General features: G+C 43.1%; 1 protein-coding gene across 1 annotated transcript in view; it reads left to right on the top strand.

Annotated features, from left to right (window-relative positions):
* LOC103663871 (NLR family apoptosis inhibitory protein) overlaps positions 1-11116 on the top strand; it is a 24154-nt gene extending 13038 nt beyond the window's left edge. Inside the window, 19 exon segments of the mRNA XM_040622692.1 lie at positions 704-1053; positions 1518-1685; positions 2715-2773; positions 2861-2942; positions 2944-2980; positions 2982-3110; positions 3112-3718; positions 5232-5287; positions 5774-5848; positions 5850-5937; positions 7221-7277; positions 7280-7324; positions 7327-7368; positions 7915-8063; positions 8771-8816; positions 9495-9536; positions 9539-9616; positions 9619-9804; positions 9807-11116. Coding sequence (XP_040478626.1) covers positions 704-1053; positions 1518-1685; positions 2715-2773; positions 2861-2942; positions 2944-2980; positions 2982-3110; positions 3112-3718; positions 5232-5287; positions 5774-5848; positions 5850-5937; positions 7221-7277; positions 7280-7324; positions 7327-7368; positions 7915-8063; positions 8771-8816; positions 9495-9536; positions 9539-9616; positions 9619-9804; positions 9807-9856 — 2346 coding nt within the window. The 3' untranslated portion in view covers positions 9857-11116.
* The last annotated feature ends 3162 nt before the right edge of the window (positions 11117-14278 follow it).

The following is a 14278-nucleotide window of genomic DNA, read 5'->3' as shown; positions in this document are numbered from 1 at the left end:
TTAGCCTGTGTCTCTCTCCCTCTGGCTGTGCATCTGTGACCTTTATCATACCTTCTGATGAACTGGTAGGTAAGTGTTTCCCTGAGTTCTGTGAGCCACTCTAGCAAGTGAAGTGGGGTAGGAGCAGTCTGGTGGGGTTGAGCCCTTAACTCTGGGGTCTGACACTGCCTCTGGGGAGTGTTAGAACTGAGTTGAATTATAGGACACCTAGCTTCCGGCGGGGGGGGGGGGCGGTAGGACCCTCACACATCGGGTCTCAGCAGTGTTGTGTGATAGTTGTGTGAGAGTAGAGACAAAGGAAGAGACACGTTTTTCAAAACATTGAGTACTACTCAGATTAAAAATGGAGTTAATAGCAGGATCCTTGGGATTAAAGGTGAAACAGTGAAGCAAGCTTTCATCTTAAAGAAATGTCCAGAACCAAATTAAAAAGTTTAGTTTTCAAGCCCTCACAGTGTCCAGAAGGTAGGAACCCAGCCCCAGGGCCAGCCCAAGGCGGGAAGTCTGATGGAGATGACCTCAGAGAGTGGCTACCCCAAAGGGCAAAAATGAACCTGCCTGCTCTTTAGGGAGAGAACGAGGAAAATTCGTTTTTCTCAAATCTTGACAATACCTTGGGGAGAAAGGAAATCTACTCTAGCATTGTCTTGTTTTATTCTGATGCCTGATGATGAAGAGATCATTTTCAAATGTTTTATTGTAGAAAAATTTGAGCCCACACAGAAGTACGACCGTAGCGTGTAGCCACCGTGTACCTACCGCTGCTTCAACAAGTAACGTCGTCAGTCTTGCTTCATCATCCCTTCCATCCTTCCCTAAGCCCTCCTCCAACCGCACTGAAACAGATGCTGTACGTCCACGTTCCATGTACATACGAAGGGGTAATGTGAACACTGATACTTGCTGCCGCTCTCACCCTGTGCCTTTTATTCAAGCTTACCAGCGTGCCAGCATCTTTGCTGGTGACGGGCTACGACTGGACTCTCTTCGGAACTGGCCCCTTGCTTCCCCTGCAGGAGGCACAGCTCTGGCCGGGCAGGTGTTTCTGCACAGGTGAGTCGGGGTTTCCCTCAAGCTCTGGCCTTGCTTTCTTGCGCCCACTTAAACCCCACATACACCTTATAGTCCTGGACCTATATTTATCTAGACTCAGCAATCTCCTTTTTTTTTTTTTTTTTTTTTAAGATTTTTATTTATTGGGGAACCTGGGTGGCTCAGTTGGTTAAGCGTGTGCCTTTGGCTCAGGTCACATTCCTGGGGGCCTGGGATCGAGCCCCATATCAGGCTCCGTGCTCAGTGGGGAGCAAGGAGCCCGATGCGGATGCGGGACTTGATCCCAGGACCCTGGGGTCATGACCTGAGCCAAGGGCAGACGCTTAACTGACTGAGCCACCCAAGCATCCCATTTTCATACTTAATTTTTGCCATTAAAGCTCTATAACAGTATATTTGAAAACCTAATGCAAATGCACTTAATTGCATACAGCTGTTTTTATAACTTTTAACCATGTGCTTAGTTGTCAGTTTCTCCAAAATATGAAATCCTTTGCAGAAGTGATTCCAGACCGTCAGAACCATTGTGAACTTTCTGAATTAATGGTAATGAACACCAGCTCCTTGTTGATTTTAGCAGTATGTGGTCATGTGATAGAAAATGGTTTTTCGACAGGAGTTGCTCATCATAAATAAAATAAATGCCACAGATAGCTGTTAAGCACCTGTCATGTAGTAAATACAGATGAGGATGGTACAGTAAGCAAGACCTAAAACCTAGCTTCAGGAAGGTACAGTCAGTCCCTTCTGCTTGGGGGCCAGACTCGTGGACGTAGAGTTGATTAGCAGCCAGGCTGCCTGGGTCCATATGTGATCTTTCTTTGCAGGACAGTCAAGTCTGACTTGCTCTGTGGCTTTTTTCAGGGCTGAGATGATGTTTATTTATAAAAGCAAATGACCACTCAAATCATAACTCCAGATAATAGGTTGGCCCCTTTAAACTGAAACATCCTCACTTGGAGACATACACACCCCCCTTTATTTGAGGCTGTGTGGTTTGTCTTTTATGTCCGTCCTCGCACAAAGGAAAACAAAGTAACTTGCTATGCATGTGATTCGCCTTCTATATTCGCGAACTGAAAAATGAAACAGGAAAAGTTTGGGGATATGTAAATAACTTTTTAAAATATTTATTTGTGTGTGTGAAAGAGGGAGACAGAGAGAGAGGCAGAGGGAGAAGCAGACTACCCACAGAGCAGGGAGCCCGACCCGGGGCTCTGTCCTAGCACCCCGGGATCATGACCCGAGCCAAAGGCAGACACTTCACTGATGAGCCACCCAGGGGCCCATGTAGATAACCTATTTTTTAAGAACTAGTCTTTCTACATCCTGGGTATGTAATATTAAAATGTTAATAACTAAGGTCAGAAGCTGCACCCAATGTTTTGGAGGGTCGCTCTTGCTCCAGATGTTGTGGTTCTGGTTACCTGGAGAATAATCACTGCTCCATTCCCCCCTGGAATGTGTTGTATGTGTACCACCTGGGAGATATTTGTGGATATTTGCAGATTATGAATTGTTTCCTGTTTGTAGCATTCCTCCCTTCACCTGGCATAAACATTTGAGGGTGGGCTTGTTTAGAAGGTGTTTGGGCCCCAACTGCAACATGCTGCCACACCCTCTTACATGAATTTTGATTTAACAGGATTTTGTTTTCAAAGGCAACTGCAAGTGGAAGCTGTCTTGGAAGATTCGGCCACAGTTCGTGCTCTGGTGGCAGGTAAGGATGTTGAAGTGGCCTGTGGGATTATGTGCACGTGTACATCTGTTTGTAGAGGGTTTGCAAAGAGAGAGTAAATATTTGCAGCTGTGCCTTCTTCTGTCTACGGCTGTGGCCCTGGGGACGCCCAGTGGCTTCAGGAGGCCAACAGTCTGAGTGAGCGACTGAGAAGCCTACAGCAGTGCCAGTGTCCAGCAACGTGTGTTGGCTTGAGGTCTCTTCCTGTCTAGCCAGCGACTGCTTGCTGGGTTGTGTGAGAACACATCAGCAGTCCTGTGGAAGAACCTGTGTGTTACCCGAGGTCTTTACCAACCAGAACTCTGTCATGTGTGTGGAGGGGGGAAGCAGGTAGTGAAAAGGCAGTCCTCCTGAAGAAAACAGCTCTTCTAAGGGCATCGGGCTGCTGTCCCTTGTTAAATAGGTCCCAGCTGGTCTTCTGTCTCTCCCTTAGTTCCACCAGACTGGACCAGGGGCTGGCCAACATTCTTTGTCACCAGCTCCCGAAGAAAGAGGGGTGTGGTAAGGAAATGGGCCTGACGAAGGGCATCCGGCAGGTAAAGAATCAGGTGTTTTCCTTTGGGATGATGACAAAGAAATGTGCTCTATTCCAAGTCATAGAAAAACTAATTAAAAAAAAAAAGCATCCGTCAAGGACATTTATTGTTTACTGTACGTACAGAGTCAGGGATATCCACTGATAGCTAGATAGGAAGCTGGAGACCAAAGTGCTTCCCTTCTAGAGTACTGTGTGTTTATTACGGAAGCTCTTTTCAGACAGCATGACTGGTCTGCTGAAGTTTATGATTTACTTTAGAAGGAACCAAAATTTGCAGGGAATTCACAAAACTCCTCTCTTTGTACCAGCAGTCTGGGCTAATTGGTTTTAGTATCCTTTCAACCAATCCATTGATATTGTGGCTGTTTTCAAGACCTATATGGAATGCAGTTGTTTTTTTTAAAGATTTTATTTATTTATTGGACAGAGAGCCAGCGAGAGAGGGAACACAAGCAGGGGGAGTGGGAGAGGAAGAAGCAGGCTCCCAGCAGAGCAGGGAGCCCAATGCGGGGCTCGATCCCGGGACCCTGGGATCATGACCCGAGCCGAAGGCAGACACTTAACTACTGAGCCACCCAGGCGCCCCTGGAATGCAGTTTTTGAAAAATTTGTCAGCAAGAGAGCACAAGCGGGGGGAGTGGCAGAGGGAGAGGAAAAAACAGGCTCCCCGCTGAGCAGGGAACCCAGTGTGAGGCTCGATCCCAGGACCCTGAGATCATGACCTGAACCAAAGGCAGATGCTTAACCGACTGAAGCACCAGGCATCCCTCACTTTTAGTTTTAGGTGGATGAAAACTTCCGAAAGCATGAGACCGTAAATGCTGGCTAATGAATAGACAGAAGATAACCCTTGACTTAATTTATTTTTGTCAGCAGTATGAATTAGTGGAAGGCCTCTGAATAATAGAATGGTTTTCAAACAACTCAGATAAAAGTAAAACATGAACCCATGAAGGCTCTTAATAAACAGAAACAAATTACTTACAAGAATAAACTCCATGTTAACATGATGCTTGAGAATTACCCTAATCTCTCATTTATTTGTGTCCCCTTTGACTTCTCTAAGCAATGCTGGAGAGTTTTCAGTGTAGACTTCATATATCTTGCATTAAATTTATTTCTGGGTACTTTAGATACTTCTATAAATGCTATTTGCAGTTTTAAAAAAAAATTTGCTGTAACAGTATGGCTTTGGTTTTCTGCAGTTTGTTGTATGCCTAGACGTGTTCTGCTTTGTATGTAACTTGCTCAGGGTCACCGAATGTTATTAGGACTTGTGGGTAGATACCCTCAGATTTAGAAAAAAATTTACTTTTTAAAGCACCATTTTTATTGTAAAATATTCGTAACTCTTAAATTTTAACTTTCTCAGTGTGCATTTCAGTGGCCTTAAGTACATTTAGTGCTGTGCACCCATCATGACCATCCATTTCCAGAACCTTTTCATCATCTCAAATGGCAACTCTGTACCTACTGTCTGCTTCCTCTCCCCAGTCACTGGTAACATCTATTTTTTTAATCAATTTGTCCATTTTAGGTATTTCATAAGTGGCATCAGACAATATTTTGTCTTTTTATGTCTGGCTTGTCTCACCTTGCATAGTCTGTGTCAGAACTTTTTTTTTTTTTTAAGATTTTATTTATTTAGAGTAAGCATGAACAGGGGGACAGAGGGAGAGAGAGAGAATCTCAAGCAGACTCCCTGCTGAGCGCGGAGCCCTAGGACCGCAGGAGGGGCTTGATCCCACAACCATGAGGTCATGATCTAGCTGAAACTAAGAGTTGGACCCTTAACCGACTGAGCCACCCAGGCGCCCCAAGTCCTTGCCCATTTTTTAATTGTATTATCTTTTTGTCTTGAGTTGTAGGAGTCTTTGTATGTTCTGGTTATTAAATCCTTAGTGGACATGTTTGAAAATGTTTTCTCCTATTCTGTGGTTACTCTTTTCACTGTCTCAGTAATGTCCTTCGATGCAGAGAATTTCTGACTTTTAATGAAGTCCAATTTCTTTTTTCTGCTAGTGTTTTTGGGAACATGTCTGAGAATTACACTGTCAAATGGCAAGGTTATGAAGATTGACCCTTATCTTTTCTTGTGGTTATTTCCATTTTGAGTTAATTGTGTGTATGGTGGTGGGAGGTAGCAGTCCAACTTCATTCTTTGACATGTGGAAATTCAGTTGTCTGAGCATTTGTTGAGAAGAGGTCTTATTTCTGTGACTCTGGAGTACACAGGGCTTCCCACAGAGCACGTAACCAGTAGATGCTGCAAAAGGCACGGTCTTCATCTGTGTGCTTTCTAAGAAAAAAAGAATGTCATAGGATATGTGGAAGCTTTTCATTTGAAAATAGGAAAATAGATTGATGACTCAAAAATGAGAGTTTCAAATTTTCCATTTGCAACTCCTTAGATTAATAATGGGAGACTGTGTGCTGCTTTCTAGATACTCTTTGCTAATGTGGACAAGTTCCTATGCCTGAGAGAACTCTCTGTGGATCTGGATGCTAGGCAAAGTGTTCTTTTCAGCCCTTCCTGAAGAATTCCTCAATCTCCACCATATGAAGAAATTGGTTTGAATTTCAGCTGAGTGTGGTCCTTCTAAACTGGGTAAGGATGGCACTCTGATTTGCCTGTTTTTACATAATTGGGAAAAACTCTGGCCAATAATGAAGAGCTAAAGCTTACGTGGATCTCAGGTTGCAGCCTCAATCCATAGTGAATTGTGGGAATAGCACTCTTCCTCATTTAAGAAAACAGCTGTTTGAACTTAATGAGCCCTTCCTATATGCTAGGCATTGTTCTAAGCATTTTACAAATATTAACTCATTTCATCTTCATACCCGTTCTGTAAGGTAAGGTACTATGACCTTACAGCTGGGGAAAATGAAGTATGAAGAGATGTAATTTGTGGGAGGTCAAAGGAGCTAGGAGATGGTAAACCTGGGATTCCAACACAGGAGTTCTGACTACTGAGTGTGAGCTCTTAATCACTGGGATACTGTCTCTCCAAACTATTTTGGAGAATGCTTTTAATTTGGTTTTAAGTTGCTTTCAAATGTCAACATTCAGATCTTGCAGATCAGGGGGAAGGAAATCTGACTGGTGGCAGCTGAAAGCACTTCCTCTTTCCACACCAGCCTGTCCTACTGGTTGATGAACAACTTGTGCAGCCATCTTTCCTCAACACATCACTGAACAAAAGCACTTCAGTGTCCTCAGTTCCTTAGTTTAGTGAAGGCTGAGCCCTAAAGACTGAGGCAGTGTAAATCTCTGTGGAAGTGACAGCAGAGTTGCATGCAATGCAGTTCTCTGAAGTCAACTGTGGAAGTGGTAGTTTTCTTGTATTTATCAGTAAAGATTTTATTTTTGCAAGAGACAGCAAGCGTGCAAGCAAGCAAGCATGGGGGGGGGCGGCGGGCGGACGCAGAGGGAGAAGCAGACTCCCCGCTGAGCAGGGAGCCGATGTGGGACTTGACTTGATCCCATGGACCCTGGGATCATGACCTGAGCCAAAGGCAGACGCTTAACTGACCGGGCCACCCAGGTGTCCCGTCAGTAATTTTTACATCAAATTTAGGCTTTGCTTCAGTTTTGTCATTGCTTTTATGTTTCTTTGTATATAATTCCTGTAAACACTTTGTGCAAACCTAGAGACCGTACTGAGTCTACGCTCTTACTTTATAAAAGAGAAAACATCCCTGGAGAGTGTCCAAGTTCACGCAGCTCACTCGTCAGTCGCAGAACCTGATCCTGTGAGCCCAGAGTGGCCCAATTCTTGGATCGTTACGTCACAGTGCTTTAACTCTGTATTGTTGAAACATGATAATTACATGGCTAATTCTGACAAATTTGGAATTTCTCTAATTTCTGAAGTGTTTGATATTTTACAGTGAAATTAATTCAGAATTCTCCAGATCTTCATATTTTTCATCTGCAGTATAATTTCTTTCCGATTTTGAATCTCTCATGACTGCACTTGCTTCCTGCAAGAAACTCAAATTCATTTTTATGGGCCATTTTTTAGGCTTATCCCACCTGGTAAGAGCTACAAACACAAAATTTTGGTTTAAGATGCATCTATATGCAGTCATTTTAAATAGGCAATTGATGTCAAAGAATAAAAATATTAAAATAGATCTCATTTTCTTAAAGATTTTATTCATTAGAGAGAGTGCATAAGCAGGGGGAGTGGCAGAGGGAGAAGCAGGCCTCCCACCAAGCAGGGAGCCCAGTGCAAGGCTCGATCCCAGGACCCTGGTATCAAGACCTAAGCTGAAAGCAGACTCTTAACTGACTGAGCCACCTAGGCGCCCCAATAGATCTGATATTAAATGAATTTCCAAATTAGGTGTATTTGTTTCTGGAAGTTTAAATATTTGTATTAATCAGAATTCTTTCCTGAGCTAAGATTTGTTATTTACACATAGTAATTAATTAAATCGGAATTGTATTAATTTTTGTCACTTTAACAATACTCTTTAAATACATATGTTGGTATAAAAGATGGAGCTGACTAACTAGAATTTAAATAAAAATTTGGAGGAAAAAAAGATGTAGCTGACATAACTGTTTTCCCTTTTACAGTCATTGTTTTGCCAAATTTTATTTCCCTGAAGATACTAAATCTTGAATACCAACACTTTCCAGATAAAGAAACACCTGAAACATTTGGTATGTTTACAAAATCGTGCCTTTTACTTTTAATTCTTCCCCTAAAAATCCTTCTATTTCGTGTTAACTACAAGTCACAATAGGTATTAGCTGCCCTTACTCATTTGGAGGAAGGGGCCGTGCTGCTCAGCTTTGACCCTCCAAATGCCTGATCTCACTTGATCTCACTGAAAGCAGCGCTCTCAGAGCGACTTACTTCTTAGAATACATATTTGGTCATTACAGCATGAGGTGATTTCATTGTCAGGGACCCACTCTGAACATACTGAATCCCTGCTACTTCAAAGGTTTTTGGGATATAGGTAAAAAAAATTTTTTTTAACGATTTTATTTATTTAACAGCACAAGCAGGGGGAGCAGCAGGGAGAGGGAGAAGCAGGCTCCTGCTGAGCAGAGAGCCCGACATGGAGCCTGATTCCAGGACCCTGAGATCATGACCTGAGCCGAAGGGAGATGCTTAACCGACTGAGTCACTCAGGCGCCCCTAGGTAAAACTTATCTTCTAAGGTCAAGAGAACTTAGTACGTTAAGAACTCAGAATTAGCAACATGGTAACTCGAAATTGCCTAAATACTTCAGTTTTTTTTATGATTACAAAAGGAAGGTGTACTATGGAAGAATTCTAATAGGTGTTAATAAAAAATAAAAGGCATATTAAAAGATTTGAGAGCTCATTTGGACAAAAATGGATTCGAATCAGGCAGCATCCAATGAAGGAAGGATATAGGAGCTCAGAGAAGCTGTCTAAAATCAAAGACTTTTTTTGCAGGTATATGGGAGCAGGAACAAGAAAGTTACAGGAGGCAAAAAAGCAGGTGGGTTGGTTAGTGTAAAGTTATCTTCCTTTAGGGGGGATTGCAGAGTCTGTTGGGCAGATGACCTAACTAGAGCCGATCTGGCAATTCCTGCTTGGCTGACTTGAATATTCCATTTCTGGGAGAGCTCAAACTAAGTCTTGGTTTAGTGATGTGGGGCAAGAACAGAAGCACCTCCATTTTGCACACCCCCCCCCAACACAGGAAATACAAGAGGACTCAGTGGAGGTACAGAGTTACAGCAGTAGTGCTTCTTAAACATTAGCCTGCTTAAGGATCACCTGGATGTCTTGCTCTCCCTTCTCTTTCCTTCCTTTGGAGGCAGCACGTCCCCGGGGGATGGGCAGGAAGGCTGAGGGGGACAGAAGCAAGATCCAGGGGCCGAGGAGGTGGCTGTCATATACAAGTTAAGTAAATAATACATTAAGTAGAATGAGAACCAAGTCTTAACTTTACTACTCGGGTTTCTGCTTTTCCCTTGGGTTTCAGCCAGATAGTTCTTTATTAAGTTGTTAGTGGTTTGGGACTTCTAAGGAGATAATTTAAAAAATACTGGGCATTTTCCACTTTCAGTGGTGGTGGTGGTTGTGGGAGGGAGGTTGTTACAAATAACCTAACCTGTCACTATTGAAATGAAGTCCTCATGATTCTGTTTTTGCAAACTCCTGGCTTTTATAGCCAAGGTAGCAACCAGTGGAGGTTACCAGAAACTTGAGACCTTAAATCTTTCAATCACAAGATTACAGAGGAAGGATCCAGAAATTTCTTTCAAGCACTGGACAACATGCCACACTTGAAAGAGCTATTTTCAGGCATTTCACTAAATGTGTCTGCTCAGGCTACAAACATTAAGTCAGTCTCTGAGTCAGTGTATGGCGAGGGCCAAGCCTCATGCTACTTAGCATGTTAGGTTGTCTCCTGGATGCAGAAGGCATCACCCGGCTCGCTGCCCTGAAAGAAAGATGTCCTCAATCGCAGCACGCACTTACGGGAAATGGATGCTGCCGTTCTCTCCAGTCGTTCAGAAATACAACATTTAGCTACAGAAGAATTAGCTGAAAACCGCTGAATCAAGAATTTTTGTCAATTCTAAAAACCTAACTCTCCAAAACATTTTACTAAACATTACACACAAAAGGATACTTATAAGGCATGTTAAAAAAAAACCCCACAAATTGCCATCAGTGAACTTAAACAGATTACTGTTACCTTTGCAGTTCCTGAATGGTCCTCCCCAACTAAAAGATCAGCCCTTCAATCAAGTTTCTACAGCTAATCCTCCATTATCCAGGATCAGCTTCCGGTTTTCAGGTTAACCGAGGTAAGGACGATCGAAAACAGCCATGGGAGTGGAGTGAGGTGCACTGATCTGTCCTAAAGCCACAATATGGAGGAAGTATTCAAGTTATATATAAAATGATGAATTTCAAGACTGAATCCACTTTCTACCTAGGTGAAACAAGACTTAAACACAGGGGCCAGATGAATCTTTTGTGGTCCAAGAGATACTCCTTAATACTTGTAGGATCTGTCTGGTATATGCATTCTGGTGTAATAGTTATGCCAGTGTGAAGCACAAGTAAGCTTTAAGGAAAAAAAGCTCTTAGTACAGAGGCTTTTGATTCAACACTTACTTTATCAGCACAAAGGACAAAACAGAATTTCTACGATTCAGAACTCAGTGGAGACGGCACAGCCATGGCGGTCGGTTGAAGCTGTGGAAATGCAGCCCAAGAGTGGTAAGCTCGCTGAGAACATACCTTGGGGCTACCAGAGGAAGCCAAGCCGGCGAGGTGCTGTGTGCTGCCGAGAGCAGGTGCTAGAAAAACCACGTGGTAGGGAGCTGCTAGAAGAGCACACTGCAAGCGGGAAGAGAAGTGCCTTGTGGGGAAAAGAAGTGGTGTCTCACCACTACCCTCTAGTGACCGAGCTTTACACTGTCTGCTGACGGGACAGGTCTTTAGAGAGTCCGGATCTATGACTGCGGAGAGGGCAGCCATGATGGCTGGATTTGGACATGAGAAGCAATAGCTTGATAATGGATACAACTATTACTTATTAAATTTAATAATTCAGACTTAAACCAAAAAGAACCTAGTTATGTTTAAAACTGACTAACAGGATATATGCACATGCATGTTTATAAAAAAGTCTTCATGAAATACAAGAAACAGGGTAGTTGGTTGATTGTAAGGAAGGGACCAGAACAGCCAGGGGATAGGAGGAGAGGTTTGACTCTTTTTTTCTCTGGCATCTTTTGTACTGAATTCTCTACCGTGTGTGTACTATTAAAAACGGTATTTTAGGGGCACCTGGGTGGCTCAGTTGTTAAGCATCTGCCTTCGGCTCAGGTCATTCTCCCGGGGTCCTGGGATCAATCCCACGCCAGGCTACCTGCTCAGTGGGGAGCCTGCTTCTCTCTGTCAAATAAAAAGATTAAAAAAAATATTTAAGATTTGTCAGAGACAGAGAATGGACAAGCAGGGGAAGAAGCAGGCTCCCGGCTGAGCAGAGAGCCTGATGTGGGGCTCAGTCCCAGGACCCCAGGATCATGACCTGAGCCGAAGGCAGACACTTAACCAACTGAGCCACCCAGGCGTCCCTAACACTGGTATTTTTAAAAACAACAGAACTCCCCATAAATAATCTCTGCAAAGCTTCTGCCATGGGCTTCCACTGTAAAGCAAGGGCCAGCAAAGTATGGCCTGAAACTACACAGCCTCAGAGCTCTTTTTTACATTTTTAAAAGTTTAAAAAATATGTGACCAGACGATCATCAGTAGCCCGCAAAGCTAAAATAATTCTGGCCCTTTACAAACAATGGAATACTTCGCTGACACAGTATTTTTAGATTGTAAGGTTACCGTGCCCTTTTATTCTGTATACGTGGTCTCCACGGGACTCCTAGGATATCCCTCACTGCCCTGACCCTCACCCTTTTGTTCCTACACTTCTCCCTTTCTGATCACCTATTCCAGCCCTAACTCCCTAAATCCTCCCACAAGAAACATCCCCTACCATCCTCAACCTTTTTTTTTTTTTTTTAAAGATTTTATTTATTTGTGTGACAGCCAGCGAGAGAGGGAACACAGCAGGGGGAGTGGGAGAGGAAGAAGCAGGCTCACAGCAGAGGAGCCCGATGTGGGACTCGATCCCGGTACGCCGGGATCACGCCCTGAGCCGAAGGCAGACGCCTTAATGACTGCGCTACCCAGGCGCCCCCATCCTTAACCTCTTAACCACACAATACCTACATCTTCTAACTCCATATTTTTCAGATTTTTACCAGGACTCACGGTAAGAAATTTCATGTAAACAATTACACAGTCATAAACATGTACACAAATGAACTAAGAATCACAAACTCTAAAAGCTGTATACGGTTTTACTAGTATACAAATAAATTCAGAAGTGCAAAATTCCTTGAAAGAGTTTATATGTGGTGAAATATTTAATTGTTCTTTCTTACATTTTCTCCCACAAGGCTTCTGTCTTCTCCATTCCACCAAAACAGCTCTTAATAAGGGTCACCATTGATCTCCACATCGCTCGATTCAGTGGAACACGTCTCAGTCCTCATCCTGCTTTACTTGTTAACAGCATCTGACCCAGCAGTAACCCTGATCTGGCCCATTGCTCCCTCCTCAAATGCTTCATTTGGCTTCCAGGCACCCCTTCTGGGTTTCCTCCTAACTCAGAATTCCCTCAGTCTTCTTTACTGCTTTTCCTCATATCTGACCTCTAAACACTGCGGATACTCCAGAGTTCTCGGACATCTCTATGTAAATGCACTCGCTTGGAGATCTGGTCCCACTAAACAGCTTGAAATTCCAAGTCTGTGCGAACTATACATTTTCATCTCTAGCCCAGATCTCTCCTCTGAACTCCTGACTCGTATCTAACTCCTCTTAGTATGAGTTATGAGTTTCATCTCAGATTTCACCTGTCTAAACCCAACTCTATCCTTCTTTCCCACCAGTACTCAACTTCTCCATGCCAGTAAATTCCACTTTTGTTGTTCTCCTTGCAGAAGCACAAAAACTTGAGTCATCCTTGATTTCTCTTTCGTACTCCACATGTAATCAATTTATTGGCAAAGGCTGAACTCTACTTAAAAAATACACTCAGATTCAACCACTACTAACCACTGGTCCTAACTGGTCAGCCAGCTGCCTCCCTTGAATCTTAATCTATTTTTAATACAAACAGAGCAGTCATAAGACACTTTAATAAATCAGATCATGCTATACCTTTGGTTCAAAACCTTCCAATGTGTCCCAGATGAAAATAAACGCAGAAGGACCTTATAGTGGCCTCCATCTGAGCTGACCCCGGCTTCCTCTCTTACCTTCCTCTCTTTAATCTCTCCTCCTCCTTCACTTCCATTCCAGCCACACTGGTTTCTTTGCCATTCCCTGAACATGCCATACTCTTAGGGCCTTTGTATTGTCAATTCCTTTGCCACGGAGGTTCTCTTTCTACTTATATGAATGGCTCTCATTTTCTTCACATCTCTGCTCAAATGTCACCTCAGCTTCCCTGAGCATTCTTCAAAAAAAAAAAAAAAAATTGTAATCTCTACAACCAACATGGGGCTTGAACTTACAACCCCGAGATCGAGTTGCATACCTTCCCGACATCGGAGATGCATGCTCTCCTGACTCAGCTAACCAGGTGCCCCCTTAAAAAAGCGTCCACATTCCAGCTGCACTCGGCCTAACCCCTTTCCCTGCCACATTTCTGTCTACAGCATGCATTACTATCTGGCACCTTACACACTTGACTTGTTTACCAGTGGGTCCCACCGCTGTAAGCAGGAAATTTCATCGGAGTTTCAACAAAACCCGTTTTGTTTCCTGCTATCTCCAAGCAGGTAGAAGAATACCCAGCATATAAACAAACAAAACTGAGTAACTGCTGAAATGAATGACTGACTTGTCTGAACCTACAACCACCTTCCAACTGTTAGGTATTAAAAGAGGGTTTCCAAAAATGTCATCGAAAGCAAATAAGCTATCTTCATAACTGTTTAATCTGGCACACGTAGGCAATGAAAATACGTCGAATGTCTAAAATACTGTCAAGAAAAATAAAAACCTACTCACCTGTACAAGAAAACTTAAGCCCTACGACATCCCATTTTGTGAAGTTTACTTACCAGGAATTGGAATATTCATTTTACTCAACGAATATGTACTGGGCCGCTACAAATATGTTACGTACATCTACTTTGTCCAGACGAAACTTCTGAAAGAAATAGAACTTTTTATATTAACCTCTTCTCCCACAGCTAAAAAGACTAGGGAGAATCCCAGGCACATAGATACCCATCCTTAGACTCAATTGAAACAACAGGATTTTCTCTCTCTCCTGAGAATCTGAACTGACAAGAGATACAGTGAAACGGACAGCAGATGGAAGTGCAAGGCAGTGATGAAAGCACGAAAGCGTGGGCAGCCATG

Source organism: Ursus maritimus, unplaced genomic scaffold (assembly GCF_017311325.1).
Source record: "Ursus maritimus isolate PB19 unplaced genomic scaffold, ASM1731132v1 scaffold_5, whole genome shotgun sequence".
NCBI classification, from domain to species: domain Eukaryota; kingdom Metazoa; phylum Chordata; class Mammalia; order Carnivora; family Ursidae; genus Ursus; species Ursus maritimus.
Note: the sequence above shows the minus strand (reverse complement) of the source record. Positions and strands in the feature narration are given on the sequence as shown.